The sequence below is a fragment of the Mesoplodon bidens genome (assembly GCF_964165515.1).
Source record: "Mesoplodon bidens genome assembly, chromosome: 2".
In the NCBI taxonomy this organism is placed as follows: Eukaryota; Metazoa; Chordata; class Mammalia; order Artiodactyla; family Ziphiidae; genus Mesoplodon; species Mesoplodon bidens.
The window spans coordinates 160,741,748-160,766,534 of record NC_138177.1 but is presented as its reverse complement, the minus strand read 5'-3'; the positions used below and the strand labels follow the sequence as shown (position 1 = coordinate 160,766,534).

Genomic DNA, 24,787 nt, shown 5'->3' with positions numbered 1-24,787 from the left:
ATCTTAGCATCCTGTCTGTCTAGGGAAGGGTTGCAACTATAATTCCACACTCAGTCGACACACTCAAGCTTTGCCTCCTTGGTGCCTGGTCCCGGGCTGGGCTCTGAGGCACAGACTGGGCCTCTGTCCTGCCTGCTTTTGTGTCAGGGGACACAGACACCTCACTAATAACTAGAATTGGGGGGTTCCAAGGGTTGTGGTTCAGGGTCTGCTCCAACATGACTCTGGACTGCAGCATTTCAAATTCCTCACCAGAGCACAGCCCTGAGTTTGGGTCCAGGCTCTACCACTTACCAGCTGTGTGATCTTGGGCAAATCACTCAGCCTCCCTGCGCCTCAGGTTCTTCCACTGTGAAACGAGAGTAATAATTCCCACCTTGCAGGCTTGCTGTGAGGATGGAGGAAATGTATGTAGCATAATGGTGCCACTCACTAGCTGTGTAACCTTGAGCAGGTTTGTTAGTCTCTCTACCTTGCTTCCTGCTCTGTAATACCTATAGCACGAACCTCATAGGGTTGTTGTGAGGTTAAAGGTTATATAAATCAAGGCTGCAGAATAGTAAATACTCTGGCAATGTTAGCTGCTATTGTTATTATTAAGCACACAATACAGTGCCTGGAGCACAGGAGATGCTCAGTAAATGGTGGCTGCTGTTAGTACTTAGTTTCCATTTTAATGTGAAGACAGGTCTGACCTAACAGTGCCTAATGCTTCTTTCAGCTTCTGGTTTCTGGTTACTTCAGGGTCTCCATCTCACTGATGCCTTCAGAGAGTTTGCAGTGCTGACTTGGGGTTGGTGCCTTTTCTGCCAGTCTATCTTGTGTCTGACTCTGAATTCCAGCCTCTCTCAAGTCTCCTGCTGTTTGGGCTTGGCTTGATCTTGAGGAAGGAGGTAGATGGGCTCCAGGCCAGACATTTACAACTGGCCTCCTGTTCACACTTCCTGGGATGAGAAGATGGGTTCCAGGCTAGACATTCATTACCAGCCCCCTGTTTACATTTCCTGAAGCAAGAGACAAATGGGCTCCAGGACTACATATTTATGACCGGACTCGTGTCTATATTTCGAGATCTGCACCTCAATATAAAAACCAGCAACAGAAATAGGGTAAATAACCAGACGTTGGACATTTTTATGACAGGGACAGAGTGGGACTAAACCCTGTTAAAAGATCAAGAGGTCATACATTTCCCACCCTTGGGGCAAGGGAAACATTGCACATGCGCAGAAAGGCTCCTTGGGGGTCAAAAAGGAGGGGGCACCACCCCATAACATGTGACGCAAAGGCCATCCCATAGACCTCTGGGCTGTAATCCATCTTGGGAAAAAGCTGCGCACACATGTTGGAGAGGGTCCTAAGGCAGGTCAAGTGTGGACAAAGAAATGAGATAATTAGCCAAAGGTAAACAAAGACCCGGAAGACCTGCCCTATATAAAAGACTGCACCGCCTCTTTACTGCACTCCTCCTCATTAGGGAGGACGCCCACACCCTTGCTCTCCGGGTGTGCATCTCTGCCTTGCTTCTGTCGTAACTAAACAAACTGTGCTCTCCCACTTGTTGTTGCGCTATGTGTCTAATGATAAACTTTGTACCTGTTTTTACAGTTTTTGCCTCCGTGAGAAATGCATTTTTCACTGGGAGCAAGAGCCAGGGGGTGTGGTGGCTAGGATTCCTGGTTTTCACCCAGGCTACCCAGGTTCAATTCCTGGGCAGGGAATTAAGATCTTGCTTCATGCCACCACTCACTGCTGCCTCTCTGAGATCAATCTCAGCATTCTTTGCTCTGGAGTCATGCCCTCTTCCTGGGACCCATCTCACAAGCATAATGTCAGTCAGACTGGTGTTAAGTCCCAGCTCTGTTACTCACCAGACAAAGGATTTAATCACAATTTTCTCATCTGTAAAATGGGACTAATAATGCCTATCTTGCAGGATTGTCTAAAGATTAATTGCAATCATGCATTCAGCATGATGCCTGTCATACAGTGGGTGGTCAATAAATGTTTGTTTACTTCTCTGTCACCTCTCCCTATGGAGTAAATCCCATAATCCTTCTGAACTGGTTTCTTTACTTTCTTCTTTACTATTTTGACTTTATTGGGGGTGGGAGGAAGCAACAATGTACCAGACTAAAGACATCTTCCTGTCTCCCTTGCAGTAGGTGACGCCACGTATCTATGGTTTGGCCAATGATATGAAAGGAAGTATTGGGTGCTGGTATGGTGTGAATTGTGTCCCCCCAAAAGATTAAAGTTCTAAGCCCCAGTATCACAGAATATGACTCTATTTGGAAATAAGGTCTTTATGCAGGTAATCTAGTTAAAATGAGGTTATTCGGGTGGGCCTTAATCCAATATGACTGAAGTCCTTATTAAAAGGGGTAATCTGGTCACAGAGACTGACATGTATACAGAGAAGATGATGTGAAGACACAAGGAAAAGAAGATGGCCATGTGACCGGAATGATACATCTACAAGCCAAGGAATGCCAAGGATTGCCAGTGGACACCAGAAGCTAGAAGGGGCAAGGGAGGGTTCTCCCCTAGAATTATCAGAGAGAGCATGGCACTGCCAACACCTTGATTTTGGAATTCTAGCCTCCAGCACTGTGAGATAATAAATATATTGTTTTAAGCCACCCAGTGTTTGATACTTTGTTATGGCAGCCCTGGGAAGTTAACACGTGTGGAATTTGGGGGTGGCTGCTTTCTCCTGCCTGGAACGTGCAGGGTTGGTGTTTAAAATATTTAGCAATCAGTATGAAGATGGGCACTGATCAATCAGAAAGGACACTGGCCGTGAACAATTTTTCTGGTCACACTTGTGTGTACTGGTTAAATATTAGCCCTAGGAATGTGGCTGGAGCTCTTGCAGCCATTTTGGACTATGAGGCTAGAAGCCAGTCAGTGAGGATGGCAGAGTTGAAGGAGAGGAGGCACCTTGGTTCCTGATGACCTTGTGGAGCTGCCATACCGGATTTGGACAGCCTTCCTCAAGTGTTATACTACATACATAGTAGAGTAAACCTGTTTGTTTATGGCTCTATTACTTTTGACTTTTCTGTTTTCCTCAGCCAAACCTAAATTTAACTGATATCCAATCGCACAAAGTACTGTGAAACCCAGATAAATGATGAACAGGAAAGTATTTTACAAACTCTCGAGTTCTATGCACACGTAAGGCATTTTTGTTATTGCAGTGTTTGTGATTACACTTATGATTAATTGAAGAATAGGTTGAAATTGACAGATATGATCCTGGTCAAAGATCAAAGGTTCTTTGTCCTGCTTCAGCAACATGTTTTTGAGGGCTCTGCATGGCATCCATCGATAACAGTGGCATGAGAGACCAGCAGGAGAGGAGCCACCAGACTTTGGGCTGGATGCCAACAGGATGACTTTTTTTGAGCTGGGGCCTGAATGCTCAGCTACTGGTTGGCAGTTAAGCATGAAGGTTAAGGGTCAGGCCAGATGGGTTTAAATCTGAGCTCCACCCTTACTTGCTCTGTGACCCTGGGTAAGGTACTGAACTTCTCTGAATCTCAGATTCCTTATCTGTAAAATGGGGATAATTATAGCCCTATGATATAGGGCTGTCATGGAGATTCAGTGACATCACATACCCAGTAGGGAAAAAGATAAACCCCCAGCTTATTTGTATGCAGTCCAGGAGACAGATTTTTCTGCTCTGACTACCAATCCTTGACAAATTACAAATGGACAGATTGGATTATGGTTTGTTTCTTTTTACCTTTATCAATTCATTCAGTTAGCATACTGAATGTGCCTATTATGTGCCTACTATGTACCAGGTAATGAAAAGAGCTAGTGAGGCAGACTTAGACCATGGCATCCAAATAAAGTCAGCTCAGAGAATGACTTAAAAAAAAGTAGAGCCAGTTTGTTTGGGTGCCTCTCCCATCCTCTTACTGTCATCTTTTCTTGAGGGCTCCCTTTGAGGTTTCTGCCATGGCCATCCTTATCTACCCCCTCCCATTCAGTAGATGCTTATTCTTAGGAGGACTTCAGTCATTAATTCACACTGTGGTGCAAATGACTACAGATCTCTCAAAGAATGGATCTCAAATGACCCCTCCTGTGAAGGTGACTGCCTACTGAAAGTCTAGTCCTAGCATAGAAAGCAAGAGTGTTCAAGGCAGAAGAGCCCAGAGAAATCATTCATTCTGAGCTCTCTCAGTTCACAGGGGGAAATCAGGCCAGGCAGATGTGACCCTGGTCTCAGCAGGATGATCCAACAAAGGACTTCCAGTAGTTATGTGGCCAGGCTGGGTGGGGAGCAGAAAATGGCTCTTGAAGACTCCATGATCACTGCTCTATACCATCTGTATGCTGAGGATGCTTTGATTAGGTTGTGCAGGGTGACCTAGGGAGATACTGATGCAGAACAAGAAGTGCCTCTGGCTTTCAAGAAGCCTACAGCCTGACAGGGGACATGAGCACATATGTAAGGCCAAAAGCTCTTTGGCCCCACTGATTGGAAATGCTGCCTTCATTGTGACCAAATTCTCCAATATGCACAAGACTGTCCTAAACTCTGTTCTGTTCTACCACTGTCTTTTCCTGCACCAGCACCATGATGTTTTAAAGACCATAGCTTTATAAAATATGTTGATGTATTGTAGAAGATGTCCTCTTCTTTCTCAAGAATGTCTTGGCTGTTCTTGTACAATTACTGTTTCAGATGAACTTTTGAATTAGCTTTTGAGTAGCATAGATATTGAATCTTCCTCGGCACTCTTTTTTAAAAAAAATAAATTTATTTATTTATTTATTTTTGGCTGCTTTGGGTCTTCGTGCGGTCTTTCTCTAGTTGCGGTGAGCGGGGGCTACTCTTCGTTGTGGTGCACGGGCTTCTCATTGGGTGGCTTCTCTTGTTGCAGAGCATGGGCTCTAGGCACGTGGCCTTCAGTAGTTGTGACATGCGGACTGAGTAGTTGTGGCATGCAGGCTTAGTTGCTCAGCGGTATGTGGGATCTTCCGGGACCAGGGCTCAAACCCGTGTCCCCTGCATTGGCAGGCGGATTCTTAACCACTGCACCACCAGAGAAGTCCCAGCACTCTTGTTTGTGCCAGGCCCTGGGTGTTCTGAGGAGCCAGGCACTCAGTTGCTGCCCTTGGGAGCTCACAGACTAGCTGGGAAGTGTAACCAAACAAGAAGTGTAAAGCAACAACAGGAATCTCACGCTATGGGTAACAAAAGCCAAAAGAGTGAGGAGTCCACACAGATGTAAGTGCTGTGAGTTCCACTGTTCCTCTGGCTAGGGAAGTCATGGGAAGCTCAACAGGGGAGATGGCATACTGGACTTTGATGAATGTGCAGGAGCAGGAGTTCAACAGGTATAAAAGAGAAGAAACGCTTTGAGTTGAGGAAGTCAGAGAACGCTTCTTGGAAAGGGAGACATTTTATTTGAGAGGTAAGAGTTTGCCTGATCCAGAAGATGGGATGAAGGGAGGGATTGCCCTGAGCTGGGAAAGTCACAAGAAGGATCTTTGAAGACATTTCATCTGGGTTTTGAGTTGGAGGATGCTGGAAGAGGCAATTAAATAAAAATGATTCTATTAGAAAAGTAAAACAAGGAGATGACATTTGACCTGGGCTTCCCGGGATGAGTGGGCAATTCACCAGATCGGAGAGGAGAGGCACCGTCGAGCTGTGGTAGTCACAGAAAAGGCTTCCCAGAGCAAATAAAAAACCTCCTGGCTTCCTGCCCACTCTCCAAGATCCAATATCCAGGAGCTAAGCGTCCCACCGCGTAGACGCTCGGGATTCTGAGCTAGCGGGCCTGCAGTTCCGATTTCCCAGCGTAGGGTAACGGCGTAGGGGTCTCAGTAGGACTGAGGATAACGTTTGCGGAGCCGGCTAGCAGGGTTGAATGCTTTATGTCGGAATCGACCAATGGGATGGTGGCATCCAGTTGCCAGGGCTACGGAGGCGGGCCGAGCGGAGGAGGGGCCTGAGCACCAGAGGCGGGGTCTGGGCGGGGCTTATATAAGTGAGCGCCGGGCGAAAGGCGGGGCGTGGGGTCTGTGGCTGTTGGGAGGGCGGGCCGCAGGCCGCGGGGCCCAAGCCGGGGAAAGCTAGCGAGCGGATGCGCGGAGGAGCCGTTTCACTCGCTGGGGGGGACCTATGGGCCGAAGCCGTGTAAATGCGTTTTAAGGCGAGTGCGGGGGAGAGGTCCGGGGAGCCTCGGGAGCGGGCGCTCTCGGCTCCAGTGCTGACCTGCTCCCTGGCCCCTCTTGTCTCCTCTCAGCAGGGGCCTCGGCTCCGCAACTGCCACTCCTCCTCGGGGTGCTGCACAAGTTTCGAGGTCACCGGCGAGCCCCCCTAGCAGCGCGCCTGACTCTGGCCCCCGCGAAGGAGCACGGGGCTTGGTAAGGGGGTTTTGGGGGGGCGGGACCTCGGCCCTGCACTCAGGAGGGCTCACCCGGACAGAGCCTCAGCCTTCAGTTCTTGCCCGGGAGCCCGCGGCAATCACCCACCATGTGGAGCCCTCACGCACGCTTACCATCCTAGCACGTCAGGACCAGCCCGGCCCCTCTTTACAAACGGTGAAACTGAGAGGGGACGGGGCGTACCCAGGGTCACGCAGCAGAGAGCGGACTCGAACCTCAGCTCTCAGGCTGAGACTCCTTGGTGGGACCACCTGCAGCCACTTTAGGTGGTCAGGATGGGGGGTCACCTGGAAACTTCCCCACTCAGCTTTTCTTCTCCTTCTCTCTCATTCTTTCCCTTTAAACCAAAACCCTAATTTCAGAACTGGAAAGGATCTCCAAAACAATGCATCCATTTTACAGATGGGGAAACTGAGGCTCGGAGAGGCAGTGACATCTAGGTAGATAATGCCTTGTCCCAGTCCAGGATTCCTGATCTTCCCTACTCCTCCCAGTGAACCTAAGCTCCCCAGGCTTGTGCTGGGGGCAGGGTGTGACAGGAGTGGGTGCCCTGGCCTGGGGAGGTGAGGGGTGCAGCTGACGCCAGCTCCCCAGCGGCCCCCTCACTCTTCTCCAGCAGTGTGTTGCATACTTTCTCAGGCACCGGAGGCAGCGGCAGCTCCATCCAGCCCATCGGCTCCTCCTCAGCATGGCTGGCTGCCTGAGTGAAGCGGACTTCGTGATGGTGGAGGAGGGCTTCAGCACCCGAGACCTGCTGGAGCAGCTCACTCTGGGGGCCTCACAGGCCACCACGGTGAGGGCCTGGGAGTGGGGATGGGTCTTCTGTTCTCCCAGCAGGCTCAGCTGCCTCCTAGGGCCCACATCTGATTCTTTCACTTATTTGGTATTCATTCCTTTCTATTTGTGAGAGATGTCTCATTTTTTCTCCAAATTCCTGGTCCTTGCCCCCGAACCTGCCCCTCCTGTGTTCCCTGCCTTCATGAACAACACTACCATCATCTACGCAGCCCTCTAGGTCAGAAACCTGGGAGTCCTCACTTCCCCTCCCACACCTGGGCACCCCCAAACTCTGTGAATCCAGCCTCCTTAAATTACCCTTCAGTGTGTTCTTCTGGGACCTCACTGTGTAGTTTAGGCCTCATCTCTCTTAAAACTCCCCTAACCTTTTCCCTGCCTCATCCCACCGCTTCCAACTTTATCACAGCCCTGCTCAAAATCAGAATTCTTTGGCAGTTTCTCACTCCCTACAGGATACAGGTCAGAACCCCTCTGCCTTCATAGCCCCATTTCTGGCTTTTCCCACGGTATATATTATGCTCCATCAGAGCTGAACTACTCTGCTCATATTTCCCGAGGATTCCATGTGCTCCATTATCACTCCTTTGCCCAGGCTGTTCCCTCTTCCCTTCTCCCAGCCTCTTGCCTCTTACCTATTTCTACTCATTACTTATTACTCATCCGTGTCACCTTTTCCTGATTGCCCCAGGCAGATTTTGTACTTTCCTTCTCCATGGCCCCCTCTGCATTTTGTAGAAACTCCTGCTTAGCATTTATTGAATGGGCTTGTAATTGCTTAAGGGGTTCTTTTGCAGACCCAAGCATACTTAGCATACTTGCATAGGTATGCTTGGTCAGACACCAAGTGGGCATCAGTAAAAAAGTGTTGCATAAAAGGGAAACTGAGTCCCAGAAAAGGTTTAATTAATGTGGTCTCACCAATGGCCTCATATGTATTCAACCCTCAGTAAACAGTTGTCCTCAGGCATGGGTTGCAGTAGCAGTGGGACTACTTCAAGTCTTCATTGAACACCTAAATGTGAAAGGCAGTGGCTGTAGGCTGTGGGTCTTCAAGGAATTTATCTTTTTTCTGGAGAAGACAGTTGTCTATATACACAGAGTTCTGATACTTTGGAAGCATGTGCAAAATGCAGTGGGAGCATTAAAGGTGGAGTTGCCTTATAGGTTTGGGGGAAGGTGACATTTCAGCTGAAACTTGAAGGTGGATTAGGAACTTGCCAGACACATGTGGGGGAAGCATATTCTGTTTGGAGGACAGGGTGGGAATAAAGGCTGGGAGGTGGAAAATGATCTAGGATAGAGCTGGAGTTTGAGCTGAAGTGAGGGAAGGGACTGGAGCTGGATCACAGAGCCTTGAATGTCCTGTAGGCTTGGGGATCCCCAGAGAATTTTAGAGCAAGGTACTTGGGAGGACCGTGGATGGCACGCACTAGGAAGAAGCTGGGTGGGGTCTCATATTCACCCTTCTTGTTGTGCAGGAAGAGGTCTCTGCCTTCTTTGTGGCCGACCTGGGTGCTGTAGTGAGAAAGCACTTCTGCTTTCTGAAGTGCCTGCCGCGAGTCCGACCCTTTTACGCTGTCAAGTGCAACAACAGCCCGGGCGTGCTGAAGGTCCTGGCCAAGCTAGGACTGGGCTTCAGCTGTGCCAACAAGGTGAGCTCCTGCCCCCCACCTGCACACTGACCCTCACTGCCTACTGAACACCCACATGGCCCGGCTGCAGCTGCTGTGGGTGGACCTGGGGAAGCAGGAGTGACCTGTAATTGGCCCCTGCCCTCTGGGAAGGGCCACCCACATGCAAGGGGTGTAAGGGATGAGGGTGGAATTTGCCAGCCTTGAAGTTCCACGTTGGAACCACGTGTGACCCTGGGTAGGTGGGTCACCTTTTTAATGGAGATTTTCAAACTTCTTGGCATAGAGCTATATGTGGTATTCTTCTAATTAAAACAAAACAAAAACACCATTTTATGATAGGTTTTATTTTTTTCTTTTATAATATTAATAACGTGTGACTGTACATTTTCTTAACTAATCCTTATAGAGTTCTGTTGTTGCCAGTTCTGCTGCCTTTCTCATTTGATTAATGCTGTTGTCTTAATTCCCTCCTGCTCTCTTTAGATTTGTTTATTACTGTCATTCTCTATTCATTGAACTCTTGCAGTGTGCTAGACACTGTTCTAGGTAGGGCTGGCAATACAGTGTTGAGTAAAACAGACTCTGTTGTCCTTGAGTTGAATGCACGGCTTATCTATTTCCATTCTGTTCTTACTTGATAAGTCTTTTAGCTATAAAGTTTCCTCAGAGTACAGCTTTGGACATAGTTATTCATTCAGCAACATTTATTGAGCACCTACTGGGGAATCAAGTACTTTTCTAGGTGGGGATTTAGCAAGTGAACAAAACAAAAAAAGTCCCTTCGTGGAGCTTGCTTTCTAAAGAACAAACAAGTTAACCAGTGAAAGTCTATGGCATTTTAGATGGTAAATGCTGTGGAGAAAATTAAAGAGGGAAAGGGAAGTAGGGAAGAGACATGGATGTCGGGAAAGAGGATTGTACTTTTAGATGGTTTGGCCAGGGAAGGCATCACTGAAATTTGAACACAGATCTGAAGGAAGCAAAGGATCCAAGCCAGGTGGAAAACCAGGGGAAGAGCATTCCAGGCAGAGGGACCAGCAAGTGCAAAGGTCCTGAGGTGGGAGCAAGCCTGTGGGCATTGGTTTGTGATATTGTTATTACAGTTATTTTAAAATGTTTAGTAATGATTGTTTTGAGGGGGAATCCCTTTTAAACCCTGGTCAGCAATATAGCTGGGTGTTGTGAGGAGGATTCTAGAAAGGGATCTGGAGGAGACAGGAGGAGAGCTCATCTGGATAGGAGGCTGGAGGGATTCCAGGTGGGAGAGAGGTACACACCATGGTGGACGGTTGGAACGAGCAGGTTCACCTTTATCAGAGACGCATGTTAGTGTCCTTATTGGTAGATGAGTCTCCCTCATGTCACCCGTGAAGCCCCTTTGCATCAGCTCTTGTTTTGCACACCTGGTTTCATGCATGCCCCACATAAAGCCCCATGGAGTGCCTAGGAGAAGAGATTGCCATTTTGCAGTTGAGGAACTGGGGATGAGCTTCACACAGCTTGCTGGTAGCAGAGCCAAGACTTGCCCCCTGCAGCATGCCGGGTCTCTGCTCTGACCGAGGAGGAAGGGGACCCTTTTCCATAACCCTTGGTCTAGGGGTGAAGAACAGGACCAAACCTCACTGACTAGAGTCCTGTGCTTCTGGAAACCCAGAGGTGGGGCCCTGTGCTGGCCCTCAAGCCTCAGGACTGGCCTCCAAAGGGCAGAGTTGTGAGGTGTAGGGCTTAGAAGTTGGGGGGGACGGACGTTTGCTGAGGGCTTCTGTTGTGTCATGTGCTTTGCCAAGCGTTTTCTGTACATGATCTCATTTGACTCTTGAAACAACCCTGTGAGGTAATTATTATCACCGTGATTTTGACAACAGCCCCATGAGGAAGCAGTTAGTGTATAAGGAAAGGAGGCACAGAGGTTTGAGGGATGCCCTGGGAAGGGGCCGCTGACTTTATCACTGCTGTCTTTGCGAAGATCCCCAGGGAGAGGATGGCAGAGCTGAGACCCCACCCAGTAGGTGGGATCATGTGGCCCTTGGGTGCATTTCCTGAGAGGTGGCACAGCTTTTCTTGGAAGGCCGAGGCTGCCCTCTTCTGGTTGGCTGGAGCTGGTGGCCACGCTGTACAGCACCATGCTTTGGCGGCCACTGACCTAGGGTCAGGCATGAGCTGGGGCTGGGTGTACAGATATGCATCAGACAGGCTCCAGGGTCAAGAGCACCAGCCACGCCTTACACGGGGCTCTGGTCCACCCACCCACCTTCCCAAGGACCTTATGTCATCTCTCGTGCCCCATCCCTTGCCCTCTCTGGCTGTATCCCTCAGCATCCTCCCATCTTAAAATGCCTTTTCTGGACACTACATCATCCCCCAGCCCAATCCCTTGCTCTCTCTTCATGGCCAAACTGAGTTGTCTACACTTGCCTGTCTGCAGTCACTTGTCACTTTCCCTTAGCACCCAGTCCTTAAGCCACTGCTTCCCGACCTCCACTCATCATTCCAAGGAATCTCCTCTTGCCAGCGTCCCCAGCAATCTCCAGGATCCAGTGAACACTTTATTCTAAATATTCATTTTGAATTATTCAAATAATACGTTGATTCATCTGCAAAAAAAAAGTAGAACGTCAGCTTTATGTCTCCAGAGATAATCAACATTCTGAGTTTGAGTTTGGTGGCTACATGGTGTTTGAAAAATACTTACAAATATGATCCATAGGAAACATACAAAATATCTTGTGATTTTGTAACAAAATATAAGATGTTCATGTGGTAGGTATTGTGCCACATAGCTTTATTTTTATTTTTTAAATAAATTTATTTATTTATTTATTTATTTATTGGCTGCGTTTGGTATTCATTGCTGCGCGTGGGCTTTCTCTAGTTGTGGTGAGTGGGGCTACTCTTTGTTGCGGTGCGCAGGCTACTCCTTGGGGTGGCTTCTCTTGTTGTGGAGCACGAGCTCTAGGAGCACGGGCTTCAGTAGTTGTGGTGCGTGGGCTCTAGGGCGCACGCTCAGTAGTTGTGGTGCACTGCATGGGCTTAGTTGCTCCACGGCATGTGGGATCTTCCCAGACCAGGGCTCGAGCCCGTGTCCCTTGCATTGGCAGGTGGATTCTTAACCACTGTGCCACCAGGGAAGTCCCTTACAGTAGCTTTAAGCTCAGCAGATTTTGGAGATCTGTCCATGTTGATGCTTTTAGACCTCGTAGGGGACACTCCTTGCTCCTCCTAGCTTTTGCTCTCACCATGAAAAAGTGTGTGTGTGTGTGTGTGTGTTTGTGTGTGTGTGTGGTGGGAACACTTAAAGTGAGATCTACCCTCACAAATTTTTAAGTGTTTAATAAGGAATTGTTAAGTATAGGCACCATGTTGTACAGCAGATCTCTAGAACCGATTCCTCTTGCAGAACGGACACTTTATACCCATTGAGTAGCAACTCCCCATTTGAAACATTCTTTTTTCTTTTTTAGTATTTTTTAAATTTATTTTTTATTGAAGTACAGTTGAATTACAATTTTGTGTTAATTACTGCTGAACAGCAAAGTGACTCAGTTATACATATATATACATTCTTTTTCATATTCTTTTCCATTTATCACAGGATACCGAATAGAGTTCCTGTGCTATACAGCACGACCTTGTTTATCCGTTCTATATATACCAGTTTCCATCTGCTAATCCCAAACTCCCAATCCATCACTCTCCTATCCACCCTCCCCCTTGGCAACCACCAGTCTATTCTCTATGTCCCCGATTCTATTTCTGTTTCATAGATAGGTTCATTTGTGTCATATTTTAGATTCCACATATAAGTGATAATCATATGGTATTTGTCTTTCTCTTTCTGACTTACTTCACTTGGTATGATAATCTCTAGTTGCATCCATTGAAACACATTCTTTTTAAAAACACAGGCCTAGCCTAGGATATTGTGGGTTGGGTTCCAGACCACTACGGTAAAGTGAAAATCACAATAAAGTGAGTCACACGATTTTTTTGGTTTCCCAGTGCATATAAAAGTTATGCTTACACTGTACTGTAGTCTGTTAAGTGTGCAATAACATTATGTCTAAAAAAATACTTTAAGTAAAATGTACATACCTTAAGTAAAAAATATTTTCTTGCTAAAAAATGCCGACCATCATCTGAGCCATCAGCGAGTTGTAATCTTTTTGCTGGTGGAGGGTCTTGCCTCCATGTTGATGGCTGCTGACTGCTCAGGGCGGTGGTTGCTGAAGTGTGGGGTGGCAGTTTCTTAAGAGAAGACTCTTCCTTTCACTTGAATACCTAGAGGTCATTGTAGGGTTATTAACTGGCCTAATTTCGATATGGTTGGGTTGTTGTATGTCAGGGAATAGGGAGGTCCAAAGAACGAGAGGGAGATGGGGAATGGCTGAGGGGTGGATCAGTCAGAACACACATTTATCCATTAAGTTCACTGTATGGGCATGGTTCGTGGCACCCCAAAACAATGACAATAGTAACATCAAAGATCACAGATCACCATAACAAATACAGTAACACTGAAAACATCTGAAATATCACAAGAATTACCAAAATGTGACACAGAGACATGAAGTGAGCAAACTGCTGGAAAAATGGTGCCAATAGACTTGTTTGATGCAGGGTTGCCACAAACCTTCAATTTGTAAAAATCGCAATATCTGCAAAGCACCAGAGAGTGAGGCGAAATAAAATGAGGTATGCTTGTACTCAACAACACGTGCTCTTGGTTTTAAAGACTTTAGAAACATATCCAGTGAAAGTGGACGCTGCTGGGAGCCTTGCTCCACCCTCCTGGGGTGCCTCTGACAGTGGAGAGGCCTCCTTCTGCACAGATGTGAATTGCAAGACAGGGTTTGCTTTGACAGGAATGGCATAAGAACCTCTGCGTTGTTCTGCCTCTTCTGGGGACGCTCTCTCCTCCCCTCGGTCCTGTGCCGGCTCTTCCTGCTCTCTAGCTGGGAGAGTTCCTCTGGATTCTGGCTCAGGCTCCCTTCTCTTATAAACTCTCTGTGTTCCTAGAGGATTTCATCTCCTCCCAGGGCTTCAAATACCCCTAATACGCCACCACCTCCCCTGTTTTGATCTCCAGCCCAGACCCTATGTATCCAGGTGCTGACTTGTTGCCACAGGATGCCTGGAACCCAGTGTGTTCAAATGCACTCATGATCTTCCCCTCGAGAGGGGCCCCTGGGTCTGCTGGGTGAGGAGTCCCCCTCAGACATCTAGCCCCACATCCCCACGTGCAGTCCCTCACCAAGCTTGCCAGCCATGCCTTCAGATGACACCCCCCCCGCCTTTCTATGCAGCCTGTCCTGTTTCCCAGGGAGGTTGTGACTGTGTCCCAGAATTCTCCTAGGCCCTTCCTTGGTCCATTTTCACACAGTAGCCAGAGTGACATGCATTTAGACCTTGCATTCAAAATGCCCATCTGATCATGTCCTTTTCCCTCTTGAGACCCCTCAAACTGTTTCCCACCACTGGTAGGGTCAAATATAAATCACATCAGCCTTCTTGGTCTCCCTGTTGGCTCTGCCTGCATCCCTCCAAGCTCATCGTCCCCCACGGTGGTCACCCTGCCCAGGCCACCCCAGCGTTCTCTGTTCCTCCCTCAGGCTGAGTACATTCTTGCCTCAGAACCTCTGTACAGGCCACTTCTCCTACCAGAAACATTCTTTCCTTCCCTTTCAGCCTGGCCCAGGCCTCCTATGGGGCTCAGCTTAAATTTCTTACTTTTTTTTTTTTTAAATTGAAGTATAGTTGATTGACAGTACTGTGTTAGTTTCAGGTGTACAGCAAAGTGGTTCAGTTACATATGTATATATCTATATTCTTTTTTTCAATTCTTTTCTATTATAGTTTATTATAAGATACTGAATATAGTTCCCTGTGCTATACAGTAAATCCTTGTTGTTTACCTGTTTTGTATGCAGAAGTATGCATCTGTCAATCCCATACTCCCAGTTTATTCCTCCCTCCCTTCCTTCCCCTTTGGAAGCCATAAGTTTGTTTTCTATTTCTGTGAGTCTGTTTCTGTTTTGTAAATAAATTCATTTGTATCATATTTTAGATTCTACATATAAGTGATATCATATGGTATTTGTCTTTCTCTGACTTATTTCACTTAGTATGATAATCTCTAGGTCCATCCACATTGCTGCAAGTGACAGAATTTCATTTTTTATGGCTGAGTAATATTCCATTGTGTGTGTGTATGTATATATATATATATATATATACATCACATCTTCTTTATCCATTCATCTGTTGATAGACACTTAGGTTGCTTCCATGTCTTGGCTATTGTAGTGGTGCTGCTATGAACATTGGGGTGCATGTGTCTTTTCAAATTAGAGCTTTTGTCCTTTCCAGATATATGCCCAGGAGTGAGATTGTTAGATCATATGGTAACTCTATTTCCAGTTTATTAAGGAACCTCCACACTGTCTTCCATAGTGGCTGTACCAATTTACATTCCCACCAACAGTGTAGGAGGGTTCCCTTTTCTCCACACCGCCTCCTCAGCTTAAATTTCTGACCTTCAGAAAGCTGTCCGTCACCCCCTCACATCCAGGTTTCCCCATCCCACATTCTCTAGTATCCCGTACTTGTTCTCCATGGCTCTTATCCATTTGTAATCCTGTTATTATTCAGTGTTCATTCATTCCTCCCCTTCTTTCCCATCTTCCTGAAACCTCCACAGGGTCGGAGACCCTGTCTGCTTTACTCACCACTTGTTTTCATTAGCACCTGTCTCAAAGCCTGGCAACTCAATAGATGCTCGAGACACACTTGCCAATTCAGCATCAAGGTGTCTTCTCCACTGAAGTGCTGTGGTTAAAAGCTGGTGTGCTGGGCCTCCCTGGTGGCGCAGTGGTTGAGAGTCCGCCTGCCGATGCAGGGGATACGGGTTCGTGCCCCGGTCTGGGAGGATCCCATATGCCACGGAGCGGTTGGGCCCGTGAGCCATGGCCGCTGGGCCTGCGCATCCGGAGCCTGTGCTCCGCAACGGGAGAGGCCACAACAGTGAGAGGCCCGCATACCGCAAAAAGAAAAAAAAAAAAAAAAAAAAAAAAAGCTGGTGTGCTAAAGTCGGACGGTCCTGGGTTAGAATTCTAGCAGTGCCACTTGTAAGCCGTGTGACTTTGGACAAGTCACTTAAGGCCTCTCTGAGCCTCTGTCTCCTGCCTCATAAGATTAATATGGTGATGAAATGAGAATGTCTATAAAATATTGAATGCAATGGCTGGCATACAGTAATCCTTTAATGAGTGACAATGGTTATTATTTAAATAATTTTAATCAAAGCTAAACCACAGGTCCCCAAAGTGTTAACCATTGCTGCTTCCTCTCACCTCTTGGGTGAAGCAGGGAGCAAAACCACATTTTCATAACTGCTCAGACGTGGGGTCTTTGGAAGCAAGCTGTGATGACAGCAGTTCCAGCTCTGGAGGTGGACCTTTGTGTCTCCCTCTGCTACTCGCTGGCTGTGTCACCAAGGCAAGTGGGTTTCTTTGAACGCAATTTGTCCTCTGTAAAATGTGGCCGATAAATATTTCATAGGATAGTTATAGGCATTGCATGCGATAATGCACATAAATACCTCGTGCTGAAAAGTTGCTACATTAAAATTAGTCTTATTACAAACTTGGGATGGCTAAAGATGGCCCTGTGTCTCCTACCGTGCTGCCAAACTGCCACCTTCTTAATCATGGAGGGTCAGGCTTGAGTTTGAAAGTTGGTTCTGCCTCCTACTTGCTCCATAGCCTCTCTGAGCATGTTTCCTTCTCTATAGAGTGGAGCTAATACCATCTGGTGGCGTACTGTAAAGAGTAAATAAAAGAGTGAGTCTAAAGCAAGGGCTGGGGACTTCCCTGGCGGTCCAGTGGCTAGGACCCTGTGCTTCCACTGCAGGGGGCACAGGTTTGATCCCTGGTCGGGGAGCTAAGATCCCGCAAGGTGCACAGCGAGGCCAAATACATACATACATACATACATACATACATACATACATAAATAAGTAAAGCAAGGGTTGGCAAACAATGGATGGTGGGACTTGTAGAGTTTTATCGGACTACAGCCATGCTCATTCACTTATGCATTATCTGTGGCTGCTTTGGTGCTACAAGGGCATTTGAGTAGCTGTACAGAAACTGTACGGCCCACAAAGCCTAAAATATTTACTCTCTGGCCCTTCATGGAAAAAGTTTGCCAACACCTGATGTAAAGCCTCTCATTCAGTGCCTGCTTGTGGTAGGTGCTCTGTGACCATGGTTGCTTTCACCATCATCATCATCATTGTCTGGATCATTAATGCAGCAATCAGGTGGAGCACTATTCTGGAAAGGTGAGGAAGAGGAGGCCCTGTGGGGAGAGGGCCTTGCTGGAGCCACCCAGCACCATGCCATGCACAGAGCAGGTGTTTGGATGTTGGATGACCTGTGTCAAAAGACTATTGGGGGCTTCCCTGGTGGCGCAGTGGTTGAGAGTCCGCCTGCCGATGCAGGGGACACGGGTTCGTGCCCCTATCCCGGAAGATCCCACATGCCGCGGAGCGGCTGGGCCCGCGAGCCATGGCCGCGGAGCCTGTGTGTCCGGAGTCTGTGCTCCGCAACGGGAGAGGCCACAGCAGTGAGAGGCCCGCGTACAGCAAAAAAAAAAAAAAAAAAAAAAAAAAAAAAAGACTATTGGTCTGGGGTGAACTTTCTAATACATCAAGTGATAGTCTCTAAACATTTAAATCTGCCAGGAAAATGTGTCAGAAACCTGTTTTCAGGGCTACCATGAATCTGTGGAGTGCCTTTGTGTGAATTAGAAAATGTATCCCTTCCTTAAGGCACTTAATTGTTGTAAATAAATATACTGATTTTGTTAGAGCAAGATGCTTTACTGTTAGGAAGTCGTAATAAGCATACAAATCTACCATGTATTCTCTGAACGGGACCCCTCCCTCCCTGGGATTGTGCAGTAAACCACCCACACAGCTGTACATGGCAGCCCTGCCTGTCAGTGGTGAACCAGCGTGCGTCCTGATTTTTGTATACCTGTTGTCTAAAAGTGAGGCCCACTTTTTATGAACCTCCCCAGGCACAGCTATGACTTTGCCCCTCATCTGTGCTTCCTTGGCCTCCGTGGGCCCAGCAGGCTCTGGTGCTTCCTCACCACCACCTTTGGGATCCCACAGGCAGAGATGGAGTTGGTCCAGCGTATTGGTGTCCCCGCCAGTAAGATCATCTACGCCAACCCCTGTAAGCAAATTGCACACATCAAGTATGCTGCCAAGCATGGGGTCCGGCTGCTGAGCTTTGACAACGAGATGGAGCTGGCAAAGGTGGTAAAAAGCCACCCCAGTGCCAAGTAAGCTGAGAAGCACTCATGTGGGAGGCTGGGCTGCGTGTGAGGGCAGGGGGAGTGGGAGGAATGGGGCCGGGGCTGAGGACCCTGCCTTGGACCCGGCCAGAGTCACAGGAGGTTGGGGCAGGCACTCCTGGACTGGACCCAGGATGCAGAGCCTGAGTAGGACAGAGGTAGAAATGATGGATTACAGGCCAGGCAGAGCAAAGCCCACGGTACTACGGAGGTCAGAGTCACGGCAGAGGAAGCAAGATGGGGTGTTTTTTTCACAGAGGAGGTGGCATTTAAAGTTTCACAGAGGAGGTGGCATTTAAGGAGGGCCTTGAGGAGTGACCAGCATCTGGGGAGGGCATAAACAGCGTGTCAGAGTGAACTGCGTGAGCAAACGCATGGAGGCCAGAAGCAGCATGGGGCATTTGAGGGATACGCAGAAATTTGGTATAGCTGGAACATACCATGTGCAAGGCGAGAAGGAGAAGTGAATGGTGCTTGTCACAGGGCAGGGACCCCGGCGCACGTGGGCTGTGGGAGGGGTCAGGGCTGGACATCTTGCTCAGGCTGTGCCTCTCACCTGGTCCCTGGACACCCTGGGGAGCCAGGTGGGGGGCCACTCTAGTTCACTCAAAGCAGCTTCCATTCTGTCTGTTTTACATATTGGGGATATCAGGGTTCTCAATAAGACTGTGTTTAAAAAATGGTCCCCCCGATACAAGAGAAGTTGGAAAAGCCTGGCTGGTGTTAAGGCTGATTCGGAGAAGTGGGGCTGCTCAGAGGAGAACTGGTGAGGTCGGGACCAGGGCAGGGGCCCCAGGGAAGGGCCCAGGGACATTTAGGGAATGGATTGGACAGGACTCAGAGGCTGACTGGCTGTGCAGGGAGAGGAAGGGGTCCAGGGGCTTGTGGGGTTGGGTAGCTCTGAGCCATGAGGGCTCACGCCTCTTGACTTAGAGAAGGCTTGGTCGGGGGCGGGGTGGGGTGGGGTGAGGCATGGCACCCCCTGCAGAGGTGCTGCGTGTCTCCTCAGGATGGTTCTGTGCATTGCCACCGATGACTCCCACTCCCGGAGCCGCCTGAGCCTCAAGTTCGGAGTGTCGCTGAAATCCTGCAGACACCTGCTTGAAGATGCCAAGAGCAACCACGTAGAGGTGGTGGGTGTGAGGTGAGTGCCCAGAAGCCCCGCCGTCACCACCCACGCCCACTGCCCACTGCCTCTTTCCCAGGACTTAATCAGCTCTGTGTGAGACCTCCCTCAGGGTCTCCAAGGAGGGCCTGTCCCTGGGCCTAGAATTCTGCCATTTGAGAGCTTCCTCCCTTTGGAAAGAAGGTTTGGAGGGTCCCACTGCCCCAACCCCACAGTCTGCAGAAGGTCCTGTCCCAGGAGGTTCCAGGAGGGACCTGGCTTTGCAGGAGTTTTCCCAGCCTGAGGCCAAAGGTCATCCAGGCACACCTTGGCTCTGCCTCTTTTCTGGTAGGGGATATGGAAGAAGCAAGAGCTATGACCTAACAATATAGCTTTCCTTTTTTTTGGACTTAGGATGGCCAGGCACTCTGCTAAATGCTTCATGGACACTATCCCATAACTGTGGGATCTTATCCCCACTTTATAGACGGGGAAACTGAAGCACAGCATGTCAGACTGCTGAGTGAGATGTACCTCAGATCTGGCTGAATCTGGGGCCCTAGCCCTCACCCCAGAAGGCTCAGCCCCAGGGGCAGCATGGAGGGGTGTGGGGGGGGTGCCAAGTGCCAAGGGACCTTGGACCTAGTCTCCTGTCCACTCCTCACTTGCCACATGGCCCTTGGCAGCCCATTTAACCTTTTATGCCCACAGTCACTACATCTGGAAAATGGGCACAGCATCCAGTGTGCTCGACCAAGGTTGCTCCTGGCTGGGACTGAGGTGGTGGTACTTGGGCCCCTGTGTGTAAGCCGAGGCTCTTCCTCCCTTCTCAGTTTTCACATTGGCAGTGGCTGTCCTGACCCTCAGGCCTACGCTCAGTCCATCGCAGACGCCCGGCTTGTGTTTGAGATGGGTGCTGAGCTGGGCCACAGGATGCACATCCTGGACCTTGGCGGCGGCTTCCCTGGAGTGGAGGGGGCCAAAGTGAGATTCGAAGAGGTAACCCTGGGATCGCAAGTGTCACACTGGGCTTGGTGGGGGTGGGGATGGGGGTGAGGAGGGTTATAATGATCCCAGGAAGCCCACTGTGAGTGGGTCCCATGTGCTACATGCTGTGCTTAGTGCTTTACCTGGATTGTCTTATTATTAACCCTGTGTTACAGCTGAGCAGACTGAGGCTCGCAGACGTTACTACGTTACTTCACTTCCTGGCTGCGCACCCAGCTCTGCCTGACTCCATCCATGCACCTATTTGAGGCTTAACCAGGCCATATTTGCATAAGTCATAAGGCTTTCTGAGGGTCTGGGTGTACCCTATTCACCCTCCTGCAGACTGATGAGAAGTCAAGTGGGCAGGGGAAGGAAAAGCCAACCTTCTGTCCACTCCTAGTCCGTCTGTCTCCTTCCCATCTGGAAGGTGAAATCAGGAAAAATGTGTCATTGCAATCCCAACTTGAACCACTAGGGGTCGCTTTTCCTCAGTAAGTGCCTGGTCCTGGAATATTCACATCTTGGAACTGAACTTAATAATACGTGATGGACACTAAGAATTAGCTTCAAAGATGAGCATTGCAGCATTCTTCATAACAGAAGTCCAGTGGACTTCCTTGGTCCGTATAGCACTCAGGGGTTGGTTAAATTATGGTATATTCTTATGGTGAAAACATTTACACACATGGGGAGATCATTCAGTTTATTGAGTGAAACAGTTTATAAAAACATATATACTTAGAGCCCTATCATGTTTATAATAAAAAAAATCAGGTTTTTAGGTTTGTATAAAAAGGAATTAAAGGAGCGACTCCAAAAAGTTAACACTGATTAGGTTAATCTGGGTAATAGAATTAGGGGTGACTTTGACCTTCTTTCTCCTTCTCTGTAGTTTCTATTTTAAAAAATGTGTTATTTAGCATATTGGTTATTTAGGAAAGAAAAATCCACATCAGGGCTTCTGGAATCTGAGTACCAAGTGTTAGATTAAGAGTGTCTTTTCCCATTGTAGGGTCATTGAAGGGTGATTTACACAAGTGTGAGGGTCTTGACCCAGCTCTGTCTCTGCCTACCTTCTTGTCCAGCTGTCCGTGGTTACCAGCTGGGGTAACCTGAAATCAAAGAGGCTTTCAAGAAATAGACTTGGAGCTGCAGCAAGTCTTCAGCATAAACCCCACATTTCAAACATGTAATTGTCCCCCATCCTCTCAGATTTCTTCTGTGGTCAGCTCAGCCTTGGACCTGTACTTCCCGGAGGGCTGTGGTGTGGACATCCTTGCCAAGCTGGGGCGCTACTATGTGACCTCGGCCTTCACCTTGGCAGCCAGCATCATCGCCAAGAAGGAGGTTCTTCTGGAACAGCCTGGCAGGGAGGGTAGGTGCCAGGTGGGCAGCGGAGCCCCATTCTTCCCTAAAACCAGGGACAGTGGCTGGCTGAGCCTGGTCTGATTTTAAGGGGTGGGGGAATCTGGAAAATGGGTCCTTGCTTTAGGGAAATTTACAATCAAGTCTCCTCACCCCAAGACACTCTTTAGCATCTCTTTTTTTTCCTATGCATGTTTATATTTTATGAAGATTGAGATCAAAGCAACCTTAGGGAGAATAGATGCTTTGTTAACCCTATTGTACAAATGAAGAAATTGAGAGCCAGAGAGAATACAAGTGAATTGCTTAATTGCTAGTAAGTGGTAAAGCCTGCATTTCACCCCTTGTTTGTCTTCTCTCCAAAGTACAGGCTCTTACTCACCCTACTGCTTCTCACAAGATATTGAAAGTAATTAATGACAACTTATATTTGTCTAGGCCCACTTTATAGACGACAGAACATAGGCATGGAGAGGTTGAGTCACTAGCCCAAGGTCACACAGCTGATAAGGGGCAGTGCCAGGGTTCAAGTCCAGGCTGGGCTGACTCAAGGCTCCTCTGTCCACACTGCCAACATCAGCGCTCTTCCCTGACCTTCCAGATAGATCAGTCGTCCCAGCAGCCTCTTGAGTGAGAGGTCTGACTCTGATCTTGGGGCTTTTTTCTCTGCTCTGGGACCCCCAGGCAGGAGAGCCTGACATCAGTGTGCTCTTCCTCGGAGAGGGGTGGTGGGCTCCAGGTGGAAGGTTGTGTGTGTGTGTGTGTGTGTGTGTGTGTGTGTGTGTGTGTGTGTGTGTGTGGAATTCTGGCCTCCTTTACACATCTGGGGGATTATACTTTCTAGTCCAGCATGTGTGTGTGTGTGTGTGTGTGGAATTCTGGCCTCCTTTACACATCTGGGGGATTATACTTTCTAGTCCAGCAGGGAGACCTGGCTTCTCATTCCAGCTCACGCACTGCCCCATCTTGTGCCTCTGAGCAGGTGGCTTAACCTCTTGGGGTCTTGAGTTTGGGTGGGCTGCTCTTCTGCCTTTGCAGGGGCATTGGGGGGCTCAGATGCAGTCAGGGAGTGTGTCCTGGGCAGGGTTGCTCAGCTGCAAGGTGTTTCCAACACAGGAGCGAACCTCCTCTCACAGGAGGAGGCTGGCCACCTCATAGCTGAGGAAGGGGTAGCCCTCTTGCTTCAGTAGCTTGTCCCCTTGCTGAGCCCGCCATAGTTCCAATCCCTTATGTGCTGCTTGTGCTGCCCCGCCCCCTCCCCTCCCTGCAGAGGAAAACGGTTCCGCCCCCAAGACCATCCTGTACCAACTCGGTGAGGGCGAGTATGGAATCTTCAACTCAGTCCTGTTTGACAACACCTGCCCTACCCCCATCCTGCAGAAGGTGAGCCTACCCCATTGGGCCTGTTTTCAATTGGGTGGGTGCATTTAAATAACATTTGTGTGTGTGTATTGTTATCTAATTTTAAAAGAGTAAAACATTAATTGTGGAAAACAGACAATAAGAATAAAGAACGTTATCACCCATAATTCCATCACAGAGATGGACTCTTTGAACATTAGATTTCTTTTCAATCTTTTAAAAAATGTATTATACTTTTTCCCATAAAGTTGGGATCATATCCATTTGTAACCTGATTTTTTTTCCACTTAGTATGGGGTGTAGCTCTTTGCATGCCATTAACCAATCTTTGACAACACGCTTCTTGATGACTACATAATATTTTAGCCCATCTAACTCTAGTGATTGTCCATTTGGTTTCCTGTTTTTGAGCTTTGTGGGTCTATCTTGACATCCATCTCCGATCACTGCTCTGGGGTAAATTCCTAGAAGTAAAAATTCATCTTTAATGAGTTTTCCATGTTAACAAAGGAATAGGAATAGACAGAACATTCCTTCTAGTCTGCAGAATCCAGCCCAGGGCCTCTGGCAGCTTTAGCGGGGGCGTTGTTAAGAGGGGAAAGAAAATCAGACACACTTGTAAGATTTTCACATCTCCAGGCCTTTGTGTGGTCTTGCTTTGGGAAGGAAACTTAAGTGCCTAACTAGTACCTAGACCATCGTGAGCTTTCAATATGTGTTTTTGTTTTTCTTTCCGTTTCCATGCCGACTAGTTTTTCCAGAGGCAATCAGACGTTAGCTCCTCTTTGTAGTTCTTCCTGCCTCTCCTCTACTGCTGGCACAGGGAGCCCCTCTCTCCTCCAGGCGCCCCTACCCTACCCGCGACTTGATGGATATTCATTCCATAGCTGCCTTGTCTGAGTAAGCCTTCCCGACGTGCTCAGGAATTCAGTTTTCTACGGTGATGCACTAGCATTCCCTGCATTCCTGTGGTCTCCCACATCCTACCACACAGAGGAAGCACCAGGTCTAGGCCAGCCAAGCCCCAGGCTACACAGCAGGCAGCAGCTGCTTCCCAGTTACTCTCCCTTCCAGTCGCCCTCCCAGTCCCGGTTCGGTTCCGCTCCCTTCTTTCTGTTGCAGGCCGTCCCTGGCCCACTCCCCATTCCCTTCATCAGCTCCTCAGACGAGCGGGCGGGGCTGTAGTCCCAGCCCAGCCCCATACCTGCTCCAGGCACTCTGGCTGATCAGTCTCTAGTTGGTGTTCCTGACTTGGGCACCAGGATGGTACTGACCCTCTCTGTGGCCTGTGCTGTTCCTCCTCTGGTGGGTGCTGAGGTTTCTTCTTCAGGCTGTCAACCACTTAGGAGTCCTGCCACGTGACCATACCCAGGGTGGGGCCCGCGGTGTGGCCGGGGAGACAGACACCGGTGTAGGTGACAGCACACATAGTCAGTTAGCTACAGTTGTGCTGGGAGTGTGTCAGAGGGACCCAGCCTGGCCAGGGGTATCTGCACTTTCTTCCCCAAGGAAGGTGCCCCTCACTTGCCAGGATGGCAGCTTTGTACCCTGCTCTTCGTGCCCAGGCACTTTGTTTTTGGACCTCAGGGAGAAAAACTCATTTTAAACATAATCCTTGGTTCAGGGTTTTCTTCTCATCATTGGAATATGCATGGCTCCTTTTTGTTTCTTTTCTTTTAAAAAAATTCAACAAATATTTGAGTACCCTCCACATGCAAGGCATTGTGCTGAGGTCTGCAGAAGACAGTAAGTG

General features: G+C 48.5%; 1 protein-coding gene across 5 annotated transcripts in view; it reads left to right on the top strand.

Annotated features, from left to right (window-relative positions):
* The first annotated feature begins 6,043 nt into the window (after positions 1-6,043).
* AZIN2 (antizyme inhibitor 2) overlaps positions 6,044-24,787 on the top strand; it is a 39,808-nt gene continuing 21,064 nt past the window's right edge. For 2 of the 5 annotated variants that reach the window (XM_081225623.1, XM_081225620.1), the window contains exons 1-9: positions 6,044-6,182; positions 6,276-6,396; positions 7,057-7,210; positions 8,694-8,867; positions 18,028-18,200; positions 19,201-19,356; positions 20,151-20,316; positions 21,520-21,682; positions 22,943-23,055. In XM_081225623.1, the coding sequence (XP_081081749.1) occupies positions 7,106-7,210; positions 8,694-8,867; positions 18,028-18,200; positions 19,201-19,356; positions 20,151-20,316; positions 21,520-21,682; positions 22,943-23,055 (1,050 nt within the window). In that variant the 5' untranslated portion in view covers positions 6,044-6,182; positions 6,276-6,396; positions 7,057-7,105. Of the gene's footprint in view, positions 6,183-6,275; positions 6,397-7,056; positions 7,211-8,693; positions 8,868-17,987; positions 18,201-19,200; positions 19,357-20,150; positions 20,317-21,519; positions 21,683-22,942; positions 23,056-24,787 lie in introns of those variants that run through there. The other 3 variants (XM_081225621.1, XM_081225622.1, XM_081225624.1) reach the window with 3 other exon arrangements.